Source organism: Acanthisitta chloris, unplaced genomic scaffold, assembly GCF_000695815.1.
Source record: "Acanthisitta chloris isolate BGI_N310 unplaced genomic scaffold, ASM69581v1 scaffold5317, whole genome shotgun sequence".
NCBI lineage: Eukaryota > Metazoa > Chordata > Aves > Passeriformes > Acanthisittidae > Acanthisitta > Acanthisitta chloris.
The window spans coordinates 3187-15119 of record NW_008680787.1 but is presented as its reverse complement, the minus strand read 5'-3'; the positions used below and the strand labels follow the sequence as shown (position 1 = coordinate 15119).

The window sequence follows — 11933 nt, the reverse complement described above, 5'->3', positions numbered from 1 at the left end:
TATAAGAGCACATGAAAATCAACTGAAAATATTTCTATTAGTCTTACCAAATTAACACTTATAGGGGAGTATCAAAACTTTATTAAAACACAAAGTGAGGGAGAGCAACAACTGGGCTAAACTGACAAATTCATTCGGTTCCCAGATTTTCCGAAGTTTTCAATGCAGCATAATAAATTATCACCAGTCACTGTATCATTAGGTATGTCCAATGCTCTACATAATAACTTGAATAAAGCCAATGCAATCAGGCATACTATATAAGACAATAACACTTTGCAAAAATATAGTTTTTAAAGATTCAGAACGTGAAAAGTAACTAAATGCAACTTGGTGTCAAAAGCAACATATTTAAATCACCCCACAACATTCTAACTTATTTCTGTGTAACTGTAAGAGATAAATCAGGCTGAGCTACATGGAACTGTGAAGTGTTTTCAGTATCTGTAAACTTAATGCTGGTAGTGTCTTGTTGAGTTGAGACTTCTTTCTTCCGTACAAAAAAAGTATAAATATTTTCTGCCCAGAAGTCTAGGTAACACATCCCTAGAAGAAATATTCAGGACAGTCCACTATGAAAGCCCTCCAGTCTTCCAAAATTATTCGGCTGGTTTGTGTCATGTGATTAGTGATGCACTAAGAAGGTGCCAGATGATAGTCTCTGCAAAAAACTCTGTCCAGAAGGACAATAAAGTTCTCTTACAGCAAGTCCATTTTGGGTCTATAATGTAGCAGTAGAGGTGCTTTCTGCAAGACAGAAATGTCAGGTAAGTTAAGAAACAAACTCAGAACTAATCTGTTAAAACTAGGCAAACCTTCAGTTTCATAGACTAAAGCTTCAATGAAAGACCAGAACAGCTATCTGATCTATCAAAAATTCACCGAGAAAAAAAACAAGATGCAATTTCATCTGTGAGGCTCAAACAAGAGACAAAGAATCCTTTCTCTTTTGTCCTGGGAGCAGATCTGTTTAACTTGGAAAACTCATTCTCAGTAAGGGACTTGTCTAGAAAGCAGCCAAAGAATATGTGGTACTTCCCATTTAACAGTTCTCAATTGGTTCCTCTTCTGTGAAAGCACCCATTGCTCTTTTATGAATAGGCAAACAGTTTTATTTTACATTCCCTACTTCTTTCACTTGAGAAGACAGTTTACAGGTCTCTTTTCCATATGACTTATGATTGCATAGATGTCCCTGATAAAGGTGAAGAATAGACTGTACAGGTGCACATCAATTTGATGCTCCTGCTTGGTTCTCTTCCCTCCTCTCCAAATCCCTAGTATTTGTTTTATATCTTTTTATCTTTACCTACATTGAACTTAAGGCGTTCACTAATCACCTGCCACTCTGAACTGTAAAGGCTTCATCCAATACTTCCTCAACTATCTGTGTTCACTGAACTTAAATAACCACAATGCTGTCACTGCACTACCCAAGTCTATCCCCAGGTCATTGAGAAATACCATACAAAACAGATTCCAGTACGTTTCCACTTGTGACAGCTCTGCATTTTTAACTCTGACCATTGACTTTATCCTGTGACACCTACGTAAGTCAATTATTTTTCAACTCCAAGACAGCAAAATGCTTTTTTACTCCCACCTGTACCTCTTCCAGATAGTATCCAAAGGCAGTGAGTGGTTCTACCTCAGTGTACATGGTAGGCTTGGAATGTGTTGCTTCTCCATTACGCACACTAACTTCTTGTTCAGCTATCCCCAAATATACATACAAGGACTCTGCTTTGTGTGGACTTGCCTTTCAAGTGTTCAAGTTTGTCATTCATTCTTACTGTTTCACCTCAGTTACTACCACTAACATGATAACTAACGTGCAGAAGGAGCGTTCCACTGTTTACTGTTCAATTTCAAGGACGTTGTTCTAAGAAGCAACAGTAACCAAATCAAATATGTGTTAAAACATTTACAATCACCCCTGCTTATGCCTACTAAATGCTGCTAGAAGTTCCTTTACCTAGGATAGACAAACATTGCAATTACTGTTTGTCCTTTAGAAATTAAATTGCCTTCTTGAGCTACAGGAGAGCACTATGCTGAAAACTTCTGCCTTTTCTGCATTGATTTCCCCACCTATGTGGATTAAAACCAGTTTTACCTAAAATGGTCAAAAATAATACTTTCTTGTAGTTTCCACTTCCATTGTCAGACTTGGTAACAATTTGACAGTTATCTACTGTTCCCTTTTCCCTTGTAACTAATACTTAATTCTCCTTTCCTTCATTTTCTTGGAAACAAAACTAATGTCCGGTGTCTAAGAATGCTGTATTAGATATTTAGAAAAGTCTCTTTGTATCAAGTTTGCAGTTACTGCAGTATAGTTCTAAATTAGACCTATTTTATAAGCACTTTATTTGACCATTTCATGATCTACTTGGAACCACTGAGTCATACCTTAAATCTCCATCTAGTAACAACTACAAACTTGAGCGTGTGGTCCTTGCCAAGAATCTCTTCATTGCATAATATGTCCAGCTGACAAAACAAAGGCAACAGTTAATTCCTTGGGACACAGTACATGAAACATATTTCAGATAATACAAATGTTTGACAATACTTTTTCTCTGAAGACACTGGAACGGTTCATTTTGCAGTTGCTCTGCAGATAAAAATAGTACAGGAAAGAAAACACAACATCTGCTGTTAACATAAAGTGTTGAAAGACCATGTCTGTGCCTGCCTAGGAAATACTGCATGAATGGGACTTAACTGCTCGATTTATCTTCCCAAGAGGTAGTAATGCCCTTTCCTGAAACCTTTCTGTGCTTATAAAATGGTTCAATAAAATGAGCAAGGAGACAGAAATCTCAAATACAACTGTTACTTAACATACTATGGAAATTTTTTTACCTCAGATGAGTCAAGTGGCATTCAGTTACAAGGATACACTTTTTCAGAACAACCTGTCTGCCACCTCACTCAGATACATATATTTTTGCAGATACTCAGTATGTATTCTTAATTTTCTATCTCAGTTTTGATAGGTCTTGATATTGGAAACAGTGAGGATGAGTATTATATATGACTACTAATCAGCTGAAATACAATATCTGAACATGAACTAAAAACAGGGAACATGCATGAAAACATTAAGTTCTGCAGAGGTGGCTTATACCAACAACACTTTACCACAGAGCCCAGAAAGGACTGAATGTGCATGCAGTCCATTTACAGGACTTATCTAACTGGCAATAACTCAAACATGCATTAGTCTATACTAAGCAACCAAGTCCACAAGCTTAATCCTTCTACTACGTACTCATTGCACGGTACTGGTACAATGGTTATACCACGAATGATGTACTCTTAGAAAGGTAGGAAGGGATAGCAAAGGAATGAACAGTATCCCCAAAAGTTTTTTCCTTCAGTAAAAGCCAAGTAGGCTGTTAAATCAGAGATTGGCACAGTGCATTGTGGGGCTTCAACATTCATACACACCAAAAAAAACCCTTTTGAAATATCATTCTAGCTATGCTGCTGCTGGGCTACAGCCAGGAGTCAACTTCCAAGCCAGCTGAGTGCAGGACAGGAGATACCATTTATCTCAGGAAGACTAACAGAGTTTGGGGACATACTCCAACCATAAGACAGAGTGTTGGTTTGAAGTATACAGAAGCCACGAAGGAAAAGTGATAGAGATACAAATTGGCTGTTGACAAGTTTGAGCAGAAAGGTGCTGACGCATTGAACAGGAGCAGATTATCTGAAAAGTCCTAATGAGGTTCAGTGAAAGAGTGACATACTGTGGAATTGAGATATGTCAACTGAGATGTCTAGAGAGTGTGATCAAGACCCAGCAAAGTGGTAAACAGAGGCTGCATTCATGTTTGCCACTGTTAATTTTTGACTCTGAACTAGGAGAAGTGCGAAGAATCTCCTTTCTTTCTGCACTTTTCACCATAAATTCTTCCCATGATTCCAAGCATTCCTTGCGAAGACAACTTAGAAAGGAGAAAAGTATTTGTGGTGCTTTCTCTTAAGCTGGGCTTAAGTGGTGTTAGTATTTGTTACTGCCTGTCCCCTGCACTGAGTGCAAACTCTGAAAGCATGAAGGTACATAGAGTCCACTTCAATGCATGTGGAAGCACATACTCAAGCCTTTTAGCTTAACTATCTATAGATGCACAGGACAAGATGCATTGCAAAATAAGTGGCAAGTCCTATGGAGACCCTAGAAAGGACAAGAAAATGGTTACATCACATACAATTCAAGCAGCAGTGTATGCTTTTTTTCTGAAAAGAAAATCAGACTAAAAGACATTCCTATGCAAAGGAACAAACACACCCTTTTCATAAAGTTTGCATATTTGCAAATTAATTTTTTAAAATTAAAATATTACCTCATTAAAAGAAGAAAGGTTGAGTTTTTTGGCAATGAACTTCTTTAGATGCAAGACTGTTGCTTGTGCTGAGCAACGAATCCACTTCCGTTTCAATCCACGCAATTTGCTGCTATTGCACTCCAAGCAGATGCTCACCTGCAGGAAAAAGCAAACAGTTACAGCTGGCTGGAACAATTTTCTGCAGTCCTCATTATGTATTCCATATGCAGTTTTTATTAATCCAACAAAGTGAAGAAGTGCAGTACTACTATTCCTTAAACTGAAATGCCAATTAAAAAAACATTTTCTAGTATCTTGTAAGTTTAGTGATAAGCACTACTGCAAACAAAACTGATCTAGACAAAAGAAAAGCTCAACAATGAATTTTTAATGTTGGAACATGGCTGCTTCAGTCCAAATTCATAGGCTGTGAATAGCTCAGTGGGACCATATTAAAGATAAACAGTGAGAAAACCATTACCAGTTTTTAATGATTGCTTCTAACAAAACTTCTTTTAATGCAAATTGTAAATTCAGTTTGGAACAGAATTTTAACACATATTTAAAAGGTAATGTAAATTTTAAAAAGAATGGATACAAATGACAAATTTTTCAACTTATAAAAATATCCTCCCAGAGAGGGGGGATAATATTTAGAAATTTTCACTTCTTTTCCCATCCAACTATTCATTACTTAGGCTAAGCTCTTTGTGATAATATACATTGTGCACTAAGAGGATCTAGTAGTAGGTACAATCCCTTTGAAATTTCCCTTACATGGTAAATGAAAAGAAAATTAATCCAACTTTAACTTACTGAACACACATAATAAGAAAATATAAAAAAGGTGGCTTGTTTATCCCAAAAGGAGTTTTCACCTTCAAGGAAGTTTTGTGTTTAAAACTTAATAACAGCCTTCCTGGGTTTTATGCTATTTTATAGTATAGGGCTAACACTGACTTCGTATTAGAGGTTGCAAACAAAATAGATAGTAAGTTAGAAAAAAATACTGTTGAGGAAACTACCCTGTCTGATCATCCAGAAGTCACTTTTGCACCACCTGAGCAAGCATCAAAGCCCCTTTGCAGTGATACACCCCACACATACAGTCAGACTACATTTCCTTACTGGCTCAACCTCAGGTTTCCCACAGCAGAGTCTCAAATGTCCTGATACTAAAAATAACTTAATCTTGGTGCAATAACTGAACAACAGTTCAAGCTGATGTCTCCGAGGAGGGACCCTGAACAAAGGAATGCCACGGCTTTTATACCCTCCCAGTCTACCTCTGGGGGACATAGGCTCCTGCTGTGTTTCTCAGTGTCTGGTCACTTGGCTGGGCCACAGGTCTCTGTGCCCTTTGTTATGCCAAGGAACAGAAGTTCATGGCCTCTTGCCTGGGGCTCCCACACAGAGGTCAACCTGCAGCTGTCCCTGCACTGTGTTCCTCAACAGTGCAAAAGGCTTTATTCGTAATTATCGATACACATTCAGCTCAATGTACCACAGTAACACTGGGTTACACTCCTTCAGAAAATTACCTGCATTTGTTTTGAAAGCTAATAAATACTTTGGAAACTCATAAGCAAACAGAACTATCAAATCTTAGTGCAAACGTCTTTAATGTATTATCCATTCCTGCCAAAACCCAAAGGTAAAACTCATGCCTACACAAAAGCGTTGGACAAATGGCATCTTGTTTGTGCCAGAGAACAGAAAAAGTAGGCTGAAACAGTTATTTTCCTCTCTGTTGTCTTTCCAAAGCACTACAGCTAAAATACAAGCTAAAACTAGAACATGCCCTATGAGCTATGAGCTCACCTGTTCGTCACTTCGGTGGTAGTCATTATCTTCTTCCTGTTTTTCTTCTGAAGTTTCTTTATTTAAATTTTCATCTGTTTGAGTTTCACCTTAGATTTTTTTTAAAAAAAGATACATGGGTGTTATATACATATATTGCCTTTATATATAAAACCCAGACATACCCAGCAGTAGTTTATAATGCTAATACGATTAAAACAGCGCAGTTCAGGATTGCAATATGGAACAAACTTTGCTTTTCCCAAATTGTGCTTATCAGCCTAGGCAACACAAGCAGGCAACTGTTACATGAAAGAGGGGAATACCAACAGAGCACAGCCTTCAGTTCAACTGCTAGCAGCCCAAAAGCTGGGTAATTTCAGAGTCTCCATGAAGGCACTGCTATGGAGACCTACTTTCCACAAGTAACGTGCTATTACCAGCTAAGGACAAAGACTTGGTGCACAAATATAAGACAAAGCAAGAATCCTATGCTCACTGTATTCTGTACTGTTATAAAACAGTTGTGACTGTAATATACTGACTAGGCACATACCTCCAACACATCTGTTCCTCAATTTACTTGCCATCATCCACCCAAGACAGAATAAATAAAGGACCATTTACCATTTCGATGAGAATCTAGGTGCTGTTTTGTAGAACATGTCTCCCCTTTGATGTCCCCTGGAACTTCCATGCCCAGTTTGTGATAAAACTCCCTTTGCTTTTTCATTTCCGCTGTTTAAAATTGCAAATATTAATCCCTGTAATAAAGTTCTAATGCAATATTTATGAAGTTATTCCAAATCCCTTCCCTCTGGCGTGAAACAGGCTTGCCAACAAGTAGTGGTGGTGTCATTATTTACTACTCTTCTATCTCTGCTATTGTATGCCTTATTTCTCAGAGCTAGAATACTATAAAGGCATCTGTATAGCTACTTGTTACAGCATCTCTACTAGAATGAGACGGTATTAAAAATACTAGTTTTTAATATCCCCACAGTATTTCAGACAAACCACTTTTTGATTTTTATTTATAGTTATGTTTTTCAATATCCTAGAAATAATTTTTAAATAATCTATTTGATGCTTGAAAAGTTCTGGTTCTGCAGCTTGAATAGATTAAAATACTCTATTTAAATGAAAGTTTTAACATGCATTAAGGCAAATATCACTGAACAATTGCTATGAAGTACTTCTTTAGTTCAACAGATCCAGTGTCAAGGAGGATTATGAAAACACAAATTCAATGTTCCCTGATAAAAAAGGACTCATAAAATAGCAGAAACTAAAAGCTTTTCTGCGTTGCATTTTACCTCTGAGAATTCTAGAACGCTCCCACAGCAGGTTTAAGTACACAGTTTAACAAAAACAATTTAGAGTTACAGTATGCCAACATTCAAATGCTTGAATGACTATTCTGCTTTAACAACACTGCATTTCAAAGAAATACTTTGTCTTGCCTCTCACCACCCCCACACTCAATTGTTGCTAGCACAGGTATAAAATTAATCACTAAAAATGACACAAATCAAAGAATATGGTTTGCTACTGAATTTTACCTCAAGTTCCCACAACCATTTTTCGTCACTTTAACATCAAAAAAAGAAGAAAGTTTCAAGAAGCATGCGCAAACTGACCTCTACAAAAGGTCACACCACAACTTACCTTCTTGGAGGCCTGGCACAAGTTTGTAAACAATATCTTGCATTGTTCTGTCATGACTAGCAAGAAAAAAGCAAAATCAAAAGCTTAAGTCAACCATCTTGACTCAAAACATTACACCTTAAAAAGTTCCAGTACTAAATATATAAAAATCTTTAAATTCACCTAAGAAGAATTTCACTTCTCAAATTGGTATTTCTATCAAACCAGACAGGACACTAACATAAGACAAATTATGATAAAAATACAGTCCAAGACAGAAACCAAATGGAAGTTTGAGAAAGAATAGTCTTGGACATGTGGAAGAAATCACCCCATGGAATATAGTCTCCCACATTAAGGCAAGTATGTCACTAATAATCTCAACATTCTTTGACAGCTTTGAGGAAACCTCATTTTATTACACAAAAACCAAGGATAGCATGTTTCTCACACCTATAGACTCATCTCTCACATTTATAGATTAGCTATCTTTACTAGACTTCTCCTAAAATGCAAGAAAACAGTTCACAGAAAAAGAACACAACAATTAAATTTTACTTTGTTCTTAAAAGACAACACTTAACTGTGAGAAACATTATGCACCTTAGTAGCCTATACAGGTAGTGTGGCTCAAATTACAATAAAGGTAATAATTCCACTGGAACTAAAGCAGCAGGACCAGTTAAGATTCTACACTTTAACACCCAGCTCACCAAGACAAAATTCTGTTCTACACTGCTGCAGTGTCATCACCTCAACAGAGTTCGCAGTATCAAATCCTCAATCCAACTTAAATGGAAGAGAGGCTTACAAGAGTAGTCTGAGGCTTCTAATAACCCGAGATGAGCACTTCACAGCAGTGGAGATCAATGAACAAGTATAGATACGGTGCAAATCAATCAACAATTGCAATGCTGAAATCAACATTCACAATATTTTAAGTAGCACTACAGGAAGAATCAAAATATCATTAATTCTAAATTCGTGTCATTTCAACCAGTAGCAATCCCACTTACACAGGCCGGGACATCTCCAAATATATTCTGACAAAAATAAGCAATCTTAATTGCTTATTTGTCCATTAGACAAATTAGCAATTAAGCTACTTAGTCTAGCAAAATTAGATATAGCTATTAGATCAGAGGTGAGAATTTGGGGGTTGGAACTAAATGATTGGCATGACCTAGATGAACCAGATGATCTTTAAGGTCCCTTACAATTTAAACCAATTTATAATTTTATTATTCTATTTAACAGCATTCAGAAACGTGAAAAATGAGACACGTGTTGTTTACCTATTTTCCAGACAGAGGGAGATGAATAGGAGTGAAAATCTACATCTTAAGACACCTTGTGAAAGTTCTATCAGTTCTTAATTTAAAAAGATAAACAATATCCCAAAGTAGGCTGGACGAAGCCCGTTTCAGCCTTGAAGAAGCAATATTGTACAACTAGTTCAAGCAGTTTACTTCCTTTGAAGTGTATTCAACAACAAAAACCAAGCCATAAATTGCTTTCTAGGTGTTCTCAATTTGATGCCATTTCCTAACTCCTTTTTGCACAGAAAACATGTGTTTGAACCAAGGCAATGGTGTATTCCTGTAGCATTACAGAAGAAAAACATGTTGTCTTACATATAATTTATTCATTTTCCCCTATTTGCATCTACTTGTCCCTTTAATTATACACTCACATAGCGTATTATCAGTGTATCACATAACACATTATCACTATATACTATTATTCTTCACATGCAGAGACAGCATAACTAGTTTCAGGCTCCTGAATGAGGATGAGCTTGAGCAATGTAACTGTGTACAGAATATTGACAGTTTTCTGTAAAAGAGAAATCAAACTCATTTTACACAAGCATTGCTTCACAAATTGTTATACAACTGAGAAAGGCACATGAAAAAAATGCCACAAACCAGAGCAAACTCTTAATAAAGGTGGCAAAACACTACTTGTTATGTTACAGCTAATGCAGATGCAACGTCACAACATATTTTTATCAGCAAGTTACTACACTGCAGTAAAATGAAAGGAAAGCACTGAAGGAAAAGAATGTCTTTACTGAAAACAAATGCAGAAAAAACCCCAACAAAAGTACTTAGTGAAAAAAAAAGGAAACTGGTGAACAATACCACATTCATGTTAGGTCACCGTCATGGTTTAATCCCAGCCAGCATCTGAGCAACACGCAGCCACTCACCCACTCCTCTCTCTCTCTGTCCCCCTCCCTTCCCCATCCACCCCCACTGCTGTGGAATGGGGAAAAGAGCAAAAGTAACTTACAGGTTTAGATAAGAACAGTTCAATAACTGCAAACAAAATACAATACTAATGCTAAATAGTAATAGCAATTATAATAAAAAGGAAGAGAATAGGGAAAATAAAAATAAACTGAACCAGTGATACACAACGCAATTGCTCACCACCCGCCGACCGATGCCATACCCAGATCTGCCTCCCGTCCTGGATAACCTCCCCCCAGTTTATATACTGGGCATGACGTTATACAGTGTGGAATATCCCTTTGGCCAGTTTGGGTCACTTGCCCCAGCTATGCTCCCTCCCAGTTTCTTTCGGGTACCTTCTCACTGGCAGAGCGTAAGATACAAAAGAAAAGTCCTTGACTTACGATAAACACGACTTAGCAAAAATCCAAAATATCAGTAAGTTATCATCATTGTTCTCATTGTGAATCCAAAACACAGCACTCTACCAACTACTGAGAAGAAAGTAACTCTATCCCAGACAAAACCAGGACAATCACAAAGTAAAAACACTCTGTGTAGGAATCAGAACAGGAAGAAAGCCCAAGATTGTCCACTCTAGAGATTAATGCCACTGGCCTATTATTTTTGCTGACATATTGGTGGCTTAAGCAATCCAGGTTCCTGGAATACGTTGATGGTAACTTCCTTCTCCAAGTGACAGGGAGGCCAACAAGGAGGGTGCTATGCTGGACCTTGTTCTCACCAACAAGGACGGTCTGGTGAGGAATGTGAAGCTCAAGGACAACCTTGGCTGCAGTAACCATGAAATGGTGGAGTTCAAACTACTTAGGGCACCAAGGAGGGTGCACAGCAAGCTCACAACCCTAGACCTAGTGGTCTAGTAGAAGGTGCTCCTGCCCACGGCAGTGTTGGAACTAGATGATCTCTAAGGTCCCTTCCAACCCAAATCATCCTATGATTATTTTATTATATTCTTACCAGTTCCTATGACCTAATCAGACCTCTGAAAGATTAACTGAACAATAAAGCTGATAATTATTTCTGTCATTAATGTCAGACAAGCACTGTTCAACTGAAACTAATTATTGAGGATTTTGTAAAAGTGTAATTTCTAAAAATGTTTCATACATGTAACTCTTACAACTCAAGGATACAAAATCAGGAATTAGTGTTTTCCATTAAAAATCACGCAGAAATTAAACAGTGAAGTGCCTACTTGGTTTGTTTTTAAGCCTGGAAGAAGCTGCCATGTTAAGGAGTTGCAAATTCATAGCAAACTTTGATCCTGTATCTCAGGATCAAAGCACCCCAAACTTCAAGCACCTTCAATTTTCCTTTTAAATGTTTAACACGCTGATAAGCAAGAAAAAAAAAAATTAGGATAAAGCTGTGCTGTATTAAAGGGGATGAACAAGCCAACAGTGAAGCTACTCGCACTTTTGCTTCCATACTTACCCAATATACTGTAAAGGGTGGCTCTGATGTATAACAATTCTACAGGTTGGACAGGTGTTGTTTTCCTCCAAGTATTTCACCAGGCAGCTTCTACAGACTGGCAACAAAGACATTCATGATTAAAAAGGAATAAAAGTAGTATAATAAAAGGCGGGTTTATGCAGTCACAGAAACATACCTTCCTGAAATTTACACAAAATTCATTTTTTCATATATACATGATGTCCAATCATACAGAATACAGTTTCCAGTATTTTTCATTAATTTTCTTGATACAAGAAAGCGATGCACTAGAATTAAGGCATCTGTATCTATCCAGAGCCTTCCTAATACAGTATACGACACACGATCACCCCCTGGAATTCACTAGAACAACAATTTTTAGCAGATGAACACTCAGTTTGCACAGATGGCATCACAGGAATTGTACACCATTAAGATATTAAGCATA

At 37.3% G+C, this 11933-nt stretch overlaps 1 protein-coding gene across 1 annotated transcript; it reads right to left on the bottom strand.

The window, feature by feature from the left end:
- Positions 1 to 235: 235 nt before the first annotated feature.
- Positions 236 to 11579, bottom strand: PCGF3 (polycomb group ring finger 3; the record flags this gene model as incomplete). Its single annotated transcript, XM_009077819.1, has 7 exons — positions 236 to 747; positions 2413 to 2493; positions 4359 to 4496; positions 6162 to 6250; positions 6768 to 6878; positions 7809 to 7864; positions 11483 to 11579. Coding segments are annotated over 7 exons (620 nt in total), but the record flags the coding sequence as incomplete, so codon positions are not given.
- Between the last annotated feature and the right edge of the window lie 354 nt (positions 11580 to 11933).